Genomic DNA, 17,273 nt, shown 5'->3' with positions numbered 1-17,273 from the left:
CAAGACCCTGTGTCAAACAAACAAACAAAATGTAGCCTCTGGTTTATCCAGCAGAGCTGGAGTTACCATTTCTTGGTGTTTTGTTTTTGTTTTTGTTTTTGAGACAGAGCCTTGCTCTGTCACCCAGGCTGGAGTGCAGTGGTGTCATCTTAGCTCACTGCAGCCTCCACCTCCTGGGTTCAACCGATTCTCCTGCCTCAGCCTCCCAAGTAGCTGGGATTTACAGGCCCCCACCAGCACGCCTGGCTAATTTTTATATTTTTAGTAGAGACAGGGTTTTGACATGGTGGCCAGGGTGGTCTCAAACTCTTGGCCTCAAGTGATCTACCTGCCTCAGCCTCCCAAAGTTCTGGGATTACAGATGTGAGCCACTGTGCCCGGCCTCTTGGTGTCTTTTGCTGTACCTGGACCAATCCACCCTGCCTTCTCTTGGCCTATGGCAGCCCCGGGACATCGCAGGCCACAGATTTATTGCAGGCAATTATGCCAACTCTCCTCTAACAGAAAAAAACAGCAGCATCTCCAACCCAAAGCTGGTGGCCCAGAGAGTGCAGGAGGCTACTGCCTGCTGAGGCTGTGATCCTGTGGCCAGCGAGGCTCAGCATCTGCTTTTGTGGGGTTGGGGCTAATTCACGTGCTCTCAAAGCCTGTGTCCTGGCTGTCTATAAACGGTGTGGCGGTGGATCCACGAGGACCAGAGTCCCTTATTCTCTGACACTTTTTGATCCTTCACAGGGAATGTCCTTAGGGAATGTGGATGCATAGAGGAGGGACAGAAGCGGGAGGAAGCCACAGGGCAGCCTGGTCTCTGGGGACACAGCCCCTGCTCCCGGAGGGGCCTCCCCTGCAGAGCATCCCAGCTGCTGGCTTCAGGATTAAGGCTGATTTCCCCCTGTTTTCCCCGCTCCGAGCACCTGGATAAACATGTACCTCATCTAGAAAGGGCCCAGGCTGTCTGCTATTGCAATGAAATTTAAAAAGGAAAAGAAGGGCCGGGCATGGTTGCTCATGCCTGTAATCCTAGCACGTTGAGAGGCCAAGGCAGGAGGATCACTTGAGGTCAGGAGTTCGAAATCAGCCTGGCCAACATGGTAAATCCCCGTCCCTACTAAAAATACAAAAAAATTAGCCAGGCATGGTGTCACATACTTGTAATCCCAGCTAACTGGGGAGGCTGAGGCTGTAGAATTTCTCGAACCTGGGAGGGGGAAGTTGCAGTGAGCCGAGATCGCACTACTGCACTCCAGCCTGGGCAACAGAGTGAGACTGTGTCTCAAAAATATAATAATAAGAGAAAAAGAAAGAAAGAAAAAGAAAGGACCCAGGTGCTTCCTGCATGTCCCTGTTGCCAGCTCTGGAGAAATGGCATCCCGTGAGCTGGGTGTCTCCACAGCCATGTCTGTGGGTTAATGCTTCCCTCCTGTGAGGACTCTGTGAGCTGTTTTCTGAACTAAATTGTTTAAAGCCTTCTGATCATCATTCTCCCGTAATAAACTAATGTACTGGTTCCCAAACAGTGCCTTTTTCCAAAATGTGTTACTAGATGATTGAAGGGGATGGGGAAGGGTTGTTAATAATAATGGTAATAATAATAGAGATAGGCCACGCGGAGCTCAACAAAGCTGACCTGGTGTTCTCAGCACAGGACTTGTCCGAGACTTTATTATACTAGCCTGTGAGAGAGGACTCTCCATGACAATGGCATTATGGACAGAATTCCTTGATCACATTCCTCACGCAGTTCAGGAAATGCTGAACCAGAGAGGCCAAAGTGAAAGGCCAAGATCCGAGTGTCGTGGCACACACCAGCTACTCAGAGGCTGCGGCAGGAGGATCACTTCTACCATCCGAGTGTGGTGGCACATGCCGGCTGTCCCAGCTACTCAGAGGCTGAGGCAGGAGGATCACTTGAGCCCAGGAGGCCAAGGCTATAGTGAGCTGTGACTGCACCACTGCACTCCAGCCTGGGTGACAGAGTGAGACCCCGTCTCTAAAAAAGAAAAAAGAGAGAAGAGGCCAGGCACGGTGGCTCACGCCTGTAATCCCAGCACTTTGGGAGGCCAAGGTGGGAGGATCACTTGAGCCCAGGAGTTTCAGACCAGCCTGGCCAACATGGCAAAACCCCATCTCCACTAAAAATACAAAAATAAGCTAGGTGTTATGGCCCACAACTGTCATCTCAGCTACTTGGGAGGCTGAGGCAGGAGAATCTCTTAAACCTGGGAGGCGGAGATTGCAGTGAGCCAAGATGGCACCACTGCACTCCAGCCTGGGTGACAGAATGAGATTCTGTCTCAAAAAAAAAAAAAGTAGGAAAGAAAAAGAATCCCAACCTGTCTTGTTGTTCAGGACGTCTGCAAAGGGAGCTGACCCTGGGATGTTTGGTTTCCAGGGGCAACTCGAAGTACCATTACTACGGGATTCGTCTGAAGCCAGACTCTCCACTGAACCGGCTGCAGGAAGACACGCAGTACATGGCCATGCGGCAGCAGCCCATGCACCAGAAGCCCAGGTGGGTGCCGGGCCAAGCTGGGCGGGGCAGGCTCTCCCCTGGAGCATGGAGCGGGAGGTGTTTCTCCAACATGAAACAAACTCATCATAACTCCCCAGTCTCCAGCATCCTGGGAAAGCCATGGTATCCCCCTCTGCTGAGACTGAGGTGAGTCTAGCAGGAGACACAGGAGGCTGGGATGCAACCTCCTCCAGCTAACTTTTCAGACTTTTTTTTAACCGTTTAAAACTGTTTTTAACAGACTTCATTTTTTAGAGCCATTCTAGGTTCACAGCAAAATTGAGTAGAAAGTACAGAGAGTTGTTCTACACCCACAACCCCGCTCCCCACCGCCTCTCCCACCATCCGCCTCCCCCACACAGCAGTGCATTGGTCATGACCCATGACCCTCTGCGGAGCCAGCATCACCCCCCAGAGTCCACAGTCAACGTCAGGGCTCATTCTTGGTGTTGTACCTTCGATAGTTTGGACAAACCTATAATGACATGTGTCCCCCATCACAGCGTCACGCAGAGTCCTTTCACAGTCCTAAAAATCCTCCATGTTCTGCCTACCCAGCTTTCCCTCCGCACCCCAGTCTGCGGCAACCGCTAATCTTCTGCCATCCCCACAGTTTCCCCCTTCCCTAGTGTCATATAGCTGGAATCACAGACCCTTAATTTTTAAAACTTGGGAAGTAAAGAGAGAGAGGACACTGCAAATAAGCCAAGAAGCCAGGAGAAAGAAGCAGATGTGCTCAAGTCACGACTTCTTATTCACCTTTGGATCCAGTGGCTGGAAAGCCCTGGTCATTTTCTGAAATATCCTCTTCTCCACCCATCACAAACTTTCTCATCTTCTAAGGCAGGAGCCAGCAAACCTTTCCTGTAAAGAGCCAGAGAGCAAATATCTTAGCCTTGCAGGCCGGACAGTCTCTGTCATAACTGTTCAATTTGGCTGTATCCTGAAAGCAGCCACAGATAGCATGAAGATGATGGGCGTGGCTGTGTGCCAATAAAACTTTATTTACAGAAACAAGCAGCAGAATTGGCCCTCAGGCCATAGTTTGCTGGCCCCTGGTTTAGGGCCCATTCAAATATCGCTGCCTCCCAATGTGCCTCCACAAGTGCCCACCCTGAGGGCAGGGGCCACATTGCAATAGCCCCACGTGGCACCTTCACGCCTGGTGCTGGGCCCTCTGCACGGAGCCACCAATGTATGTGTGTGGCTCAAAAACCCATTCCAGCTGCTCTGTGTAACCCATTGACTCCTGACCAGAGAGCCACTCCCAGGAGTTGGAGGTTCCAGGAGAGAGTTTCCAGAGCATTCCTTCTGTACCTCATTGTCTGCAGACATGGACTCTGGAGTTCACTGCTGTTGTTCAATTTGGGCCCCTGGCAGACACCTGTGAACCTGTGCTCCAGGCAGTGTGTCATTTTAGGAGTAGTGACACACATTTCAGGGGGACAGGCTGATGCCATTTACATTTGGAAGCTACAGCCTGAGCCTGTGTCTGTGTGATGCCCACGGCCTGCCCTGAGCCAGGCGGTTTACACACACCTCGCCGGCATGTCTCCCGCCTCCCCGTAGGCCTGGCCCCGCTTTGTATTTGAGGAGGGAGGCTCCCTGGAGATGCTCCGGCTCAGGCCAGCTCTCTGCCTGCCTCCACCACACCACACACTGGGCTCTGAGGAGTCCAGCACCTGGAAAGCCTTCCTCTGTGAGTGTTTCTCAGCGCTGCCTGCACAGGCTGACCACCACTGTCTGGCTCAAAATGAAAGTCTCAGAACTGCTGAGATTGCACCAATAATAAGATGTTTGTGATTCACGCAAAGAATCTCCCTTTTATTTTATCTTTATTTATTTATTTATTTATTTATTTATTTATTTATTTATCTTGAGACCGAGTTTCGCTTTTGTTGCCCAGGCTGGAGTGCAATGGTGTGAACTCAGCTTACTGCAACCTCCGCCTCCCAGGTTCAAGTGATTCTCCTGCCTCATTCTCCTGAATTACTGGGATTACAGGCATGTGCCACCACGCCCAGCTAATTTTGTATTTTTAGTAGAGACAGGGTTACTCCAGTTGGTCAGGCTGGTCTCGAACTCCCGACCTCAGATGATCTGCCTGCCTCGGTCTCCCAAAGTGCTGGGATTACAGGCGTGAGCCTCTGTGCCCGGCCAAGAATTTCACTTTTTTTCTAAAAGAGAAATGTTAGGGGGAAAATATATATCTATTTTCTCAAGTGTCCATTAACAAACTGTGGTTCATCCATTCAATGGAATATTATTCAGCCTTAAAAAGGAGAAATTCCAACACAGGCTACAACTCAGTGGACCTTGAGGACATAACGCTCAGTGAGAGAGGCCAGTCGCAAAAGGACAAATCCCGCGTGACCCCACTCCTAGGAGGTCCCTAGAGTCGTCAGATTCACAGAGACAGGAAGTCGGATGGGGGGTGCCAGGGGCTGGCTGAAGACGAGGATGGGGAGTGAGTGTTTCATGGGGACAGAGCTTTAGTGTGGGAAGATGAGCAAGTTCTGGAGATGACAATGGTGACAGTTGCACAACCACGTGAATGTGCTTAATGCTGCTGAGCTGTGCACCCAAAATGGTTCCGATGGTAACTTTTGTGTTATGTGTATTTGACCGCAAATTGTAAACATCATACACACACATGCCTGACTGAATCCTGCCCAGCCCCCCACTCCTTGGGCCCACCCCCAGTAGGGCTGCTGGGCCTCATGGTGGTATGTGTGTTCCCGGCCTAGGTACCGGCCAGCCCAGAAAACGGACAGCCTCGGGGACAGCGGCTCCCACAGCGGCCTGCACAGCACTCCAGAACAGACCATGGCCGCGCAGAGCCAGCACCACCAGCAGTACATAGGTGAGAGGCCTGGTCAGGCCCCGGGGCGGGGCTCCCATCTGCTCCCCACACTCCTGGGTTTCAACACCAGCAGAACCAGTGGCGTCTAAGTGTCCGCTTCCGACAGTTTTCTTATGAGACACCTTTTCAGTCAAATAGAAAGTTCTCGATAAACCTTCTTTCTGACATCCCTGAGACTTCAGAATAATCAGCACGTGCCAAAAATATTAATATATAAAATGACCATCAGAAAAATGAGAAAATAAAATCAAATGACCATCAGAAAGAACACTAGAGGAAGGCGGCTCATGCCCCTGGTCCCAACACCTTGGGAGGCCAAGGCGGGAGGATCACTCGAGCTCAGGAGTTCAAGACCAGCCTGGGCAACATACTAAAAAATTAAAAAATTAGCCAGGCATAGTAGCAAGCTCCTGTGGTCCCACCTATTCAGGAGGCTGAGGCAGGAGGATCACTTGAGCCCAGAAGTTTGAGGCTGCAGTGAGCCGTGATCACGCCACTACTCTCCAACCTGGGTGACCTAGCGAGACTCTGCTTTTAAAATTAAAGAAAAAAAAAAAGAACGCTAGATATTCTTCTCTACTCAGGGTGCACCAGGATTTGCCTGCCATCTGGGCTTTCTTCCTTCTTGCCTGGAGCTTTTGGGGTGCTTCTGGTTCCCCAACAAGAGGCAGTCTTGGCCTCCTCCCTGGGGGCTGCTCAGGGGACAGCGTTCTCCCCCAGCTGGCCTAGTGGTGGCACCATCTCTGCCCCGGGAAGGCCCTAACTCAGAGCCTGCCATGAGGGAGGGCGGCCAAGGAAGGCCCACTGGTGTATCGTGATTCAGGTGGGCTCTGTACACACTCAGTGGCTTCCATGTAGTTTATGATCTTTTTTGAGCCCAAACAGAACCCTCCTGGGTTGAGTCTCTTGCAGAGATTGAGGTGGGGTCAGGCCCATCTCCAGGAGGTCACTGCAGGGACACCATGGCTGGCCTTCTCCCTGAGATGTGCTGCCCTGAGCTGGCTCTGTGGGTACTTGCTGTGTGCCAGGGCCTGGGCTCAGGGCTTTCTCTGTGTCTGCATATTTAATGTTCCTGGGAGGTGACAATATCCTCTCCATTTTCTACCTGAGAAAACTGATGCTTACAAATTCTCTGACTATGCCGGGCACGGTGGCTCACACCTGTAATCCCAGCACTTTGAGAAGCCGACGCAGGCAGATCACCTGAGGTCGGGAGTTTGAAACCAACTTGGCCAACATGGCAAAACCCCATCTCTACCAAAAAAATACAAAATTAGCCAGGCGTGGTGGCACACACCTGTAATCACAAATACTCGAGAGGCTGAGACAGGAGAATCACTTGAACCCGGGAGGAGGAGGTTGCAGTAAGCCAAGATCATGCCACTGCACTCCAGCCTGGGTGACAGAGCGAGGCTCCGTCTCAAAAAAAAAAAAAAAAAAAAAAATGACCAGATACGGTGGCTCACGCCTATAATCCCAGCACTTTGGGAGGCCGAGGTGAGTGGATCACCTGAGGTCAGGAGTTTGAGACCAGCCTGGCCAAGATGGCGAAACCCTGTCTCTACTAAAAAATGCAAAAATTAGCTGGCATCATGGCACACACCTGTAATCCCAGCTACTCGGGAGGTTGAAGCAGGAGAATCACTTGATCCCAGAAGCTAGAGGTTGCAGTGAGCCGAGATTGTGCCACTGCACTCCAGCCTAGGCAACAGAACAAGGCCCTATCTCCAAAAAAAAAGAAAAAGAAAAAAAAGAAAAAACAAATTCCCTGACTGCATGGGGTGGGGCAGAACATCTGTTTCTGGGCCCCCATCCACCATGGCCTTCCAGTTGTCCACGGTGTCCTAAGAGCCCCGCCGTTTCTGATGTTCCCGTGTTCCTCCCCCAGATGTCTCCCACGTCTTCCCCGAGTTCCCAGCGCCCGACCTGGGCAGCGTCCTGCTGCAGGACGGCGTCACACTGCACGACGTCAAGGCCCTGCAGCTGGTGTACAGACGGCACTGCGAGGTGACCGCCCCAGCCCAGGCAGGCAGCTCCTACGTGTCCCTCCCGGGATACGCCAGCGCTCAGGCCAGGCGTCCCTGGGTGATGCTGAGGAGATGGAGCCCCAAGCCCCCCTACAATCATCCTCTCTGAAGCAGCAGCCCCTCCGCATCCATGTCCATCACCTGCTCCTCTCTTCTCTGTGGCCTCCCTTGGGATTCCAGGGCACCCTGCTGCAGCCCGGATCACGGCTGCACATGATGGGCACACGCACCCGTCTGTCTCACCGGTCCCTTCATTCCTAGGCAACTGTAGATGTGGTGATGAACCTCCAGTTCCACTACATCGAGAAGTTGTGGCTCTCCTTCTGGAACTCTAAGGCCTCCTCCAGCGATGGCCCCACCTCTCTTCCTGCCAGGTGACTGCCACACCCTGGCTGGGTTCACAGCACCCCCAGACTTAACCCCCTGCTGACGTCCACCAGTAACCCACAAACAAAAGCCTCAGCTCTCCAAGAATCAGGGCTCAGACCCCTCTGCTTTCGTCCCTGTAATTTTTAGACTTGGTAGAGTCAACTTGAAATTCACATGGCCATCCGCCCCTTTTCAAGGTCAGACTGTTTGAATAGGGAGGATTTTAGAGGTGACCATGATGCAATCCCAAGTAGAAGTGACCCCAACCCATAGCTGCAGTGAGACGCAGTATGACAGTATGACCACTGGCAGGGGAGGGACAGCGTGGACCCTGGGGGAAACACGGAGGCGCTGGGAGCAACATGGAGGGAGGGGACCCATCGAGGCTCAGGGATGGGGAGCAAAACCCCAGCCCCACTGTTGGGCAAAAGTCCCGCAGCCCAGCTCTCTGGTCACTCCCATGGCTGAGTGAGCCCACCTGGGCCAGGCCACAGCTCACCTGTCCCCTCTCCCTCCACAGTGACGAAGACCCCGAGGGCGCCGTCCTGCCCAAGGACAAGCTCATCTCCCTGTGTCAATGCGACCCTATCCTCAGGTGGATGAGGAGCTGCGACCACATCCTCTACCAGGCGCTGGTGGAGATTCTCATCCCCGACGTGCTGAGGCCGGTGCCCAGTAAGTGACCCACGGCCCCACCCGGCGCCACTCCATCCTCTCTTCCTGCCTCCTCTGTCCTTTCTTACATGTACATCTTCAGCCACCTCAGACCATCGCTTTCACAGAAAACCCACACTGGTTCATGCCAGTGATCCCCACACTTTGGTAGGCTGAGGCAGACAAATCACTTGAGCCCAGGAGTTTGAGACCAGCCTGGGCAACATAGTGAGACCCTGTCTCTAAAAAAAAAAATTAACTGGGGCCAGGCAAGGTTGCTCACATCTGTAATCCCAGCACTTTGGGAGGCCGAGGTGGGCAGATCATTTGAGGTCAGGAGTTTGAGACCGGTGTGACCAACATGGTGAAAACCATCTCTACTAAAAATACAAAGATTTAGCCGGGCATGGTGGCACATGCCTGTAGTCCCAGCTACTAGGGAGGTTGAGCCAGAAGAATAGCTTTAACCCAGGAGGCAGAGGTTGCAGTGAGCCAAGATCACACCACTGCACTCAGCTTGACTCTGTCTCAAAAAAAAAAAAAAAAAAAAAAAATGAGCTGGGCATGGTGGTGTGTGCCTGTAGCCCTAGCTACTCTGGAGGCTGAAGCGGAAGGATCACTTGAGCCCAGGAGTTTGAGACCAGCCTGGGCAACATAGTGAGACCCCGTTTCTAAAAAAAATACAAAAATTAGGTGGATGTGGTGTTGCGTGCCTGTAGTCCCAGCGACCCAGGAGGCTGAGGCAGGAGGATCACCTGAGCCCAGGAGGTCGAGGCTGCAGTGAGCTATGATCGTACCACTGCACTCCAGCCTGGGCAACAGAGCGAGACCCTGTCTCAAAAAAAATTCCTAAGCAAGAGCCGCTGTGGGCCGTAGAATGTGTGTCCTCTGGCATGCGTATCTATCCTTGTCTCTGACTTGAGGGGAAGGTCACAGTGGCTCTGGTGAGCTCTACTTACTGTCAGGACACTGCCAAGAGTAGCTGGGCTGGGCTCGGTGCTTTCTTTTTTTTTTTTTTTTTTTTTTTTTTTGAGACGGAGTCTCACTCTGTCGCCCAGGCTGGAGTGCAGTGGCGCGATATGGGCTCACTGCAAGCTCCACCTCCTGGGTTCACGCCATTCTCCTGCCTCAGCCTCCTGAGTAGCTGGGACTACAGGCGCCCGCCACCGCGCCCGGCTAATTTTTTGTATTTTTAGTAGAGACGGGGTTTCACCGTGGTCTCGATCTCCTGACCTCGTGATCCGCCCGCCTCAGCCTCCCAAAGTGCTGGGATTACAGGCTTGAGCCACCATGCCCGGCCTGGGCTTGGTGCTTTCTAGAAGGTTCATTGGGGGCATGCAGGCCGGCCTCTAGGAGTAGCCTGCTCGCAGCCCTGGAGCCGCCACTGTGCGGAAGGCCTTGGCCCAGTGCCACGTGGGGTTGCTGCCCACCCTGGTCCTACAGACAACCACCAGCCACCTTCCTCCGGCCTCCCTTAAGCCCCACTGTGACACTTCCTGAGTGCCACCCCCTGTAGGAGGGGCAGAGACATAAACTTAGAAGAAGAAGCTGGGACATGGCCCTGGACTCCTGCAGCCTGTTTGGGTAGAGGCTGACCTTTAACCCCCAGCCAGACCCCACTTCCCAGCACCGTGGGATTCCAGGAGACATTTACACCCCAGCGCCCTGCCCTGTGATTTCCCACAGGACTTGGCGGGGGTGGGGAGAGAGTGACAGACACAGTGAGGAAAGAAGCCAGGCCCACAGCAGGGCTCACTTGTGCCCCTGGGGACCTCCCAGGGCCTCCAGCTCCTGAGGCAATGACAGCACCCACCACGAGGGGCCCCTCAGGCCAGGCCCGTGCCAAGCTCCCCAAAACCCTGGGGGTCGTCAAGGAAGCTGGGCACAGAGGTCTCTCTTCATAAATCACAGCATCAGCACCACGGGCTGTGCCCCGCAGTCCATCCACAAACATCCGGGCCTGTGGGCCATGCCCCTCAGGCCATCTACAAACGTGCGGGCCCATCAGTACCAGGCAGCTCTCCGTCCTGCTGAGTAAACTCTATGCTCCCTTTGCTGGAAGATGGGAAACAGCAAAAGTATTGCATTTCTCATTTGGCCTGGCCTTGCCTGTCTGCCTGAAAACTGTTCAGGGCAGTGCCTTGTTCGAGTTTCTACGTTATGGTGGGAGTTTGGGGTATCTTTCCTTTTGCATTTTAAAATATTTTTCTGGGTTTTTTTTGTTGTTTGTTTGTTTGTTTTGTTTTGACAGTTTAGCTCTTGTCACTCAGGCTGGAATGCAGTGGCGCGATCTCGGCTCACTGCAGTCTTTGCCTCCTGGGTTCAAGTGATTCTCCTGCCTCAGCATCCCAAGTAGCTGGGATTACAGGCACCCACCACCATGCCCAGATAATTTTTGTATTTTTAGTAGAGATGGAGTTTCACCATGTTGGCCAGGCTGATCTCGAACTCCTGACCTCAGGTGATCCACCCACCTCAGCCTCCCAAAGTGCTGGGATTACAGGCGTGAGCCACCTCGCCCAGCTTTTTTTTTAACAGTCTTATTATTTGCTTCTTATTCTAAGCCACTTTAAAATAAATTAGGAAGTTGGTAGAATGTATTTACGTGTGTGTGTGTTTCTGTCAAGGCCTCTTTCCCTTGGCACTGTTGATATCTGGGGCTGGATCGTTCTCTGGGGTGGGGCCCTCCTGGGCACTGCGGGGTGCTGAGGAGCATCCCTAGCCTCCACCCACTCCATGCCTGAGGCACCCCGCAGTCATGACAACCATTAACATCCCCAGACATCGCCCAGTGTCTCCTGGGGCAGAATCGCCCCTGTAAGACCCACATAGGCAGTGGGTGGTGACCAGCAGCACTGGGCCATGCCTGGTTCTTCCCTTTTCTAAGTGTCCTCGGTTCCCCGTCGCCTGTGTGGCTTGTTCTTCATGGTGGTCATTTTCATGGCACTTGGGCCAGCTCTTACACCGAATGCTGATTTCCAGGGTCCAGTCACTGCCTTTCTCCCTGGTAATATCATGGTCTGTATCCCCCAGGTACCTTGACACAGGCCATCCGTAACTTTGCCAAGAGCTTGGAAGGCTGGTTGACAAATGCCATGAGTGACTTCCCACAACAGGTCATCCAGACCAAGGTACGTCCGGGGCGGGGCCTGGGCTCCCCAACTATGGCTGGGAGGGGCTCCACTCCAGGACAGCATGAGGATCACTGTGCCCCAGAGAGCGCTGGCTTCTTCCCTGTGTCATGAGAGTAACCGATCCCTTCAGGAAGCCCCGAGCACACTGCCGATGACGCATCAGTGCTGACAGGAAGGGGAACAACAGAAGATGTCATTTGATGTCATATCTTTGGGTCAGTTCAGAACAGACTGCGTGTTTCTGTGCTCATCTTATTTGGGAAAATTAATCTCCTTGCTATGACCCTTATTGCTACAATCTTGGCCACAAATCAATCGAATCTGAATGTAGACCCTTGGCCGATGTGTGGGAGAGAGTGATTACCCACCGTTCTCACGAGCGTTTCTTTTTTATTATTTTTTTTTGAGACAGAGTCTCACTGTGTCACCCAGGCTGGAGTGCAATGGTGTTATCTCAGCTCACTGCAACCTCTGCCTCCCGGGTTCAAGTGATTCTCCTGCCTCAGCCTCCCGAATAGCTGGAATTACAGGTGCCCGCCACCACACCCGGCTAATTTTTTTGTATTTTTAGTAGACACAGGGTTTCGCCATGTTGGCCAGGCTGGTCTCGAACTCCTGACCTCAGGTGATCCACCTGCCTTGGCCTCCCAAAGTACCGGGATTACAGGCGTGAGCCACCACACCTAGCCATCATGAGCATTTCTTGAAGGGCTCTTGGGTGAGAGGAGGCAGCTGCAGGGCACCCGCCTGCTCTTCGGAATTGATCTGTTAGGCAGTGATGCAAGCATTGATCGGGTCATTGTTAAAAATTCAGATTCAGGGCTAGTGCAGTGACTCGCACCTGTAATCCCAGCACTGGGAGACCAAGACAGGAGGATCATTTGAGGCCAAGAGTTTGAGACCAGCCTGGGCAACAAGCAAGACCCCATCTCTTAAAAAAAAAATAAGATTCCCAGGCCACACCCACTAAAAGTCTGATCCTGTAGCAGCCAGGAATCTGTGGTCTCAACAGCCCCTCCAGAGAACCACAGGGACTCTAGAAGTGGACATGGCGACAGTTGTGAATTCTAACTCAGCAGCATGCAGGCTTCGGTTAGCGACGCGTGTGATGTGCCGGCGAGGTCTCCTCTTCACTGATTCTCACTCACTGGGTCTTTAAGAATAGCAGGGGGTTCCCTCTTCCCTGCCCAGGTTGCTGTTTCCTGCTCCCTCCTCCCTGTGTTGTCCCTGAGCCCACGCACCCCTGCAAAGAGCGCAGCGGAACAGGCTCTCCCCGCGAACCCCTGCTCACCACGAGCCCTGGCTTACAGGTGGGCGTCGTCAGTGCCTTCGCCCAGACGCTGCGGCGCTACACGTCCCTCAACCACCTGGCACAGGCGGCCCGGGCGGTGCTGCAGAACACGTCCCAGATCAACCAGATGCTCAGCGACCTCAACCGCGTGGACTTTGCCAACGTGCAGGTGACCTCCTCCACACCGTCCCCAGGGCCTGGGCTTCCCGCCCTCCAGCAAAACCAGCAAACCCACCAAGTGGAGCCCGTGGCACAACCTGGCCCCTGCCCCGCGCCAGGCCACGGTTCTGTTGCATGACACGGGTCCCAGGCCAAAGCCCACCCACAGCCCCCAGCTCTCTCCACTCCATCATCTCTCAGGGCCCTCTGGCGTCCAGGTGCTGTGGCCAACACTTCTCATTTTCCTCACGAAGGCTCCCAGCTTCCAGGATCCTGGCATCACGTTGACTCTCCCCGTGGCCACTTTCCTGGCTCTGTCTCCTGGGCTTGGCAAAGTGCTGGCCCACAGCAGATTCCGAGCTATGCTTATTTCAGGCCCTGGGTTTATCCATTAAATAAATAAATGCACACACACACATTTAGAAGTGACCCCTTTAAAACAAAACTAAACGAAGACCTCGTATAGCATGAGCTTTGATCCAGAAAGACCCGGGTATGAGACCCCGGAAGCCGGGTAGGAGTCCCCGGAAGCCGGGTAGGATCCCCCTTGGCTCTCTATTCTGCCCCTGTGACGGGAGACACAGGGCTCGGCTTGCAGCTGTCAAGGTCAAGGGCGAGAAGGCTCAAGCACAGTACGATGTCCCGCCCTGAGCATGGCTAGGTCCGGGGAGGGCTGCCGTGGCTGGGGGTCTGCGTTGCTGACGCTGGCCTCCGTCCTGCCCACAGGAGCAGGCCTCGTGGGTGTGCCAGTGCGAGGAGAGTGTGGTGCAGCGGCTGGAGCAGGATTTCAAGCTGACCCTGCAGCAGCAGAGCTCCCTGGACCAGTGGGCCAGCTGGCTGGACAGCGTGGTCACCCAGGTCCTGAAGCAGCATGCCGGCAGCCCCAGCTTCCCCAAGGCCGCCCGGCAGTTCCTGCTGAAATGGTCCTTTTACAGGTTAGTCCCGCCAGACCTCCGAGAGAATTCTGGCAGGTGGGGGGCTCTGAGAGAAACTTCTAGAGGGTAGGGGGCTTGGCTGGTGAGCTCAGAGAAAAACAGGGCTCAGCAGAGTTGCAGCAGTGCCTGAACCCACAAAAAACAACTACCTGGCTGGGGGCCTCATTCATGACCAGCGGCTCCCAGGGGCAGGCCCAGAAGGCCACCATGGCCTAAAAACTAAGTTTCAAGTTCTGCAGACAGAAATCATCACTGGGAGCTGGGCATGGTGGCTCATACTTATAATCCCACCACTATGGGAGGCCAAGGCAGGAGGATGGCTTGAGACCAGAAGTTCGAGGCCACCCTGGGGAAAATATCAGGACCTCTACAAAAAGTAAAAAAACTTAGCTGGACATGGTGGCATGTGCCTGTGGTCCCAGATACTTGGGAGGCTGAGGTGGGAGGATCTTTGAGCCCAGGCGGTCCTGGCTGCAGTGAGCCAAGATTGCACCACTGTACTCCAGCCTGAGTGACAGAGCAAGACCCCATCTCTAAAGGGGGGAAAAAAGCTATCTCAGAACTGAAGGGCACAAGGAGGCTCCTGGTGAAATTTCAAAACACCAAGTTTGAGAAACAACCATAAAAGCTTCCAGAGAGAAAGCAACAGGCTGGGGATGGGAGCACCATTAGACTTCCGAACAATGTGCAGAAACCTAGAAGGCAGTAGAGTGAAGTCCTGAGAGTTCTGAAGGGAAATCATTTCCAAGCTACAAACCTACTTTGTGCAGAGCAGGGCAGGGGAGCCAAGGCTTCCAGAGGGATCGTCCCCAGGAAAGGCACCAAGATGCCTCCTGCAGTTCTGTCAGGGAGTTTTAGTCTTGCTGAGTACATGGAAAAGTGTGCATTTTTAAAAAAAGAGCCAGTTATTACCCCAGGAAAAAACAAAGCTGTTCTGTGGCTGACAGGCCCCATATGACCCAGCACATGGATGAGCTATGGCCACAGGGCCAAATTGTTATCCCCACCTGTATTAGTCCATTCTCACACTGCTGATACAGACATACCCAACACTGGGTAATTTATAAAGAAAAATAGGTTGAATGGACTCACAGTTCCACCTGGCTGGGGAGGCCTCACAATCATGGCAGAAGGCCAAGGAAGAGCAAAGGCACATCTTCCATGGCGGGAAGCAAGAGAGCATGTGCGGGGGAACTCGCCTTTATAAAACCATTGGATCTCGGCCGGGCGCAGTGGCTCACGCTTGTAATCCCAGCACTTTGGGAGGCTGAGGCGGGCAGATCACGAGGTCAGGAGATCGAGACCACGGTGAAACCCCGTCTCTACTAAAAATACAAAAAAGTTAGCCGGGCATGGTGGCGGGCGCCTGTAGTCCCAGCTACTCGGAGAGGCTGAGGCAGGAGAATAGCGTGAACCCGGGAGGCGGAGCTTGCAGTGAGCCGAGATTGCGCCACTGCACTCCAGCCTGGGCGACAGAGCAAGACTCTGTCTCAAAAAAAAAAAAAAAAAACCATTGGATCTCATGAGACTTACTCACTCTCAAGAGAACAGCACGGGAAACATCTGCCCCATGATTCAGTTGCCTCCCACCAGTCCCTCCCACAACACGTGGGGATCATTACAATTCAAGGTGAGATTTGGGTGGGGACACAGAGCCAAACCATATCACTGCCCCAGCTCATTGCGCAAATGAAGTTTTATTGGAACCTCAGCCACATGCATTCATTCACAGATCAGCTACAGCTGTCAATGCAAACGGAACAGTGTGACTGTTGGGTACAAAGCTGAAAATATTTACTATCTGGCAAGTGTTAAAACGAGTTTGCCTGGCCGGGCTCAGTGGCTCACGCCTGTAATCCCCACGCTTTAGGAGGCTGAGGCAGGCAGATCACTTGGGGTCAGGAGTTCAAGACCAGACTGGCCAACATGGCGAAACCCCATATCTACTAAAAATATAAAAATTAGTCAGGCATGGTGGTGGGCACCTGAAATCCCAGCTACTTGGGAGGCTGCAGCAGGAGAATCGCTTGAATCCGGGAGGTAGAGGTTGCAATGAGCCGAGATTGTGCCACTTCACTCCAGCCTGGGCAACAGGAGCCAAATTCCATCTCAAGAAAAAAAAAAAAAAAAACCAAGAACAAGTTTGCTGACCCCTCAGCTGGCCAGCCAGCACCCCTGTTCTCAGCTCTCTCCTTACGCACTCCCCTGGCCATGCTGCCTCAGGGCCTTTGCACCTGCCCCCCTTGCCTGGAACATCTTTCCCCCATACAGCCACGCAGAGAAACCCATCATCTGCAGAGAAACCCCCCACCCCCAGCCTCTGTAAATAAGACAGCCCATTCTTTCCCACTTTGCATGCCCCCTGCCCTGCCTTTCTCCTGGCATTGACCGTTACCTGTCATCTGTTCACTTGTCTGTTGTCTGTCTCCTGCATGATCAGGCGCGCTACCCAAGTGCCGGGACCTCGCTTCTGTTTAAACGCTGGCGGAGTGAACGAATGAGGGAACCACACTAATAGACTGTGCGGCTCTGCCATGGACCTAGCACATCATTGCCACATAACAGAAACACCAGTGTAGCCAGAAATTACAATAAAGCCACACTGGGGTAATGGGGGAGGAAGAGCAAGGGAAGAGACAGCGTAGGGATGCCGATGCCAGTCTCCATGGACAGAGGGAAGGTTGCAAGCGGAAGAATCGAGAAGAGCAGAGTGAGCGCAGGACTGAGGTACCTGCCAGCCAGAGAAGAGCACAGCTCAGAGCTGGAGGGGATTGGGGTCACATCTGCAAGGTGGGGGTGCTCTTCACAGGGGAGACTGAGACAGTGTTCCACTTCATTCTCATTTGTTTGTTTGTTTGTTTTCTGAGACAGAGTCTCGCTCTGTCACCAGGCTGGAGTGCAATGGTGCGATCTCGGCTCACTGCAGCCTCCCCCTCCCGGGTTCAAGCACTTCTCATGCCTCAGCCTTCTGAATAGCTGGGATTACAGGCGCCACCACCAGGCCTGGCTGATTTTTGTATTTTTAGTAGAGATGGGGTTTTGCCATGTTGGCCAGGCTGCTCTCAAACTACTGACCTCAGGTGATCCACCTGCCTCAGCCTCCCAAAGTGCTGGGATTCCAGTCGCGAGCCACCGTGCCCGGCCTGACTTCATTCTTATGCACTTGCAGTGCCATCATAAAAAATAAAAATTAGGTTTACGGGATTTATTTCTGTAGCACCCACTAGAAAATGGTAGCATGTGGGCTGAGGCCTTGGCTGGTCATCCCCAAGCTCTGGCTGGGCCTCCCTTGGTGGTGGTCGGCCGATGCTCCTACCCTCTGGGAGCTG

At 53.4% G+C, this 17,273-nt stretch overlaps 1 protein-coding gene and 1 long non-coding RNA gene across 3 annotated transcripts in view; one reads left to right on the top strand and one right to left on the bottom strand.

The window, feature by feature from the left end:
• The window catches only part of LOC101176884, a 42,406-nt gene that overhangs the window by 4,763 nt on the left and 20,370 nt on the right, over positions 1–17,273 (bottom strand). The window contains exon 2 of the long non-coding RNA XR_001116388.2: positions 3,272–3,376. This is a non-coding gene — a long non-coding RNA (uncharacterized LOC101176884). The remainder of the gene's footprint in view (positions 1–3,271; positions 3,377–17,273) is intronic.
• RFX2 (regulatory factor X2) overlaps positions 1–17,273 on the top strand; it is a 120,493-nt gene that overhangs the window by 97,360 nt on the left and 5,860 nt on the right. For both annotated transcript variants that reach the window (XM_030807780.1, XM_030807781.1), the window contains exons 8-15: positions 2,393–2,512; positions 5,260–5,375; positions 7,264–7,382; positions 7,664–7,776; positions 8,292–8,446; positions 11,459–11,556; positions 12,870–13,019; positions 13,736–13,944. In XM_030807780.1, coding sequence (XP_030663640.1) covers positions 2,393–2,512; positions 5,260–5,375; positions 7,264–7,382; positions 7,664–7,776; positions 8,292–8,446; positions 11,459–11,556; positions 12,870–13,019; positions 13,736–13,944 — 1,080 coding nt within the window. The remainder of the gene's footprint in view (positions 1–2,392; positions 2,513–5,259; positions 5,376–7,263; positions 7,383–7,663; positions 7,777–8,291; positions 8,447–11,458; positions 11,557–12,869; positions 13,020–13,735; positions 13,945–17,273) is intronic.

The sequence above is a fragment of the Nomascus leucogenys genome, unplaced genomic scaffold (genome assembly GCF_006542625.1).
Source record: "Nomascus leucogenys isolate Asia unplaced genomic scaffold, Asia_NLE_v1 Super-Scaffold_241, whole genome shotgun sequence".
In the NCBI taxonomy this organism is placed as follows: domain Eukaryota; kingdom Metazoa; phylum Chordata; class Mammalia; order Primates; family Hylobatidae; genus Nomascus; species Nomascus leucogenys.
This window is presented reverse-complemented; position numbering and strand designations above follow the sequence as displayed.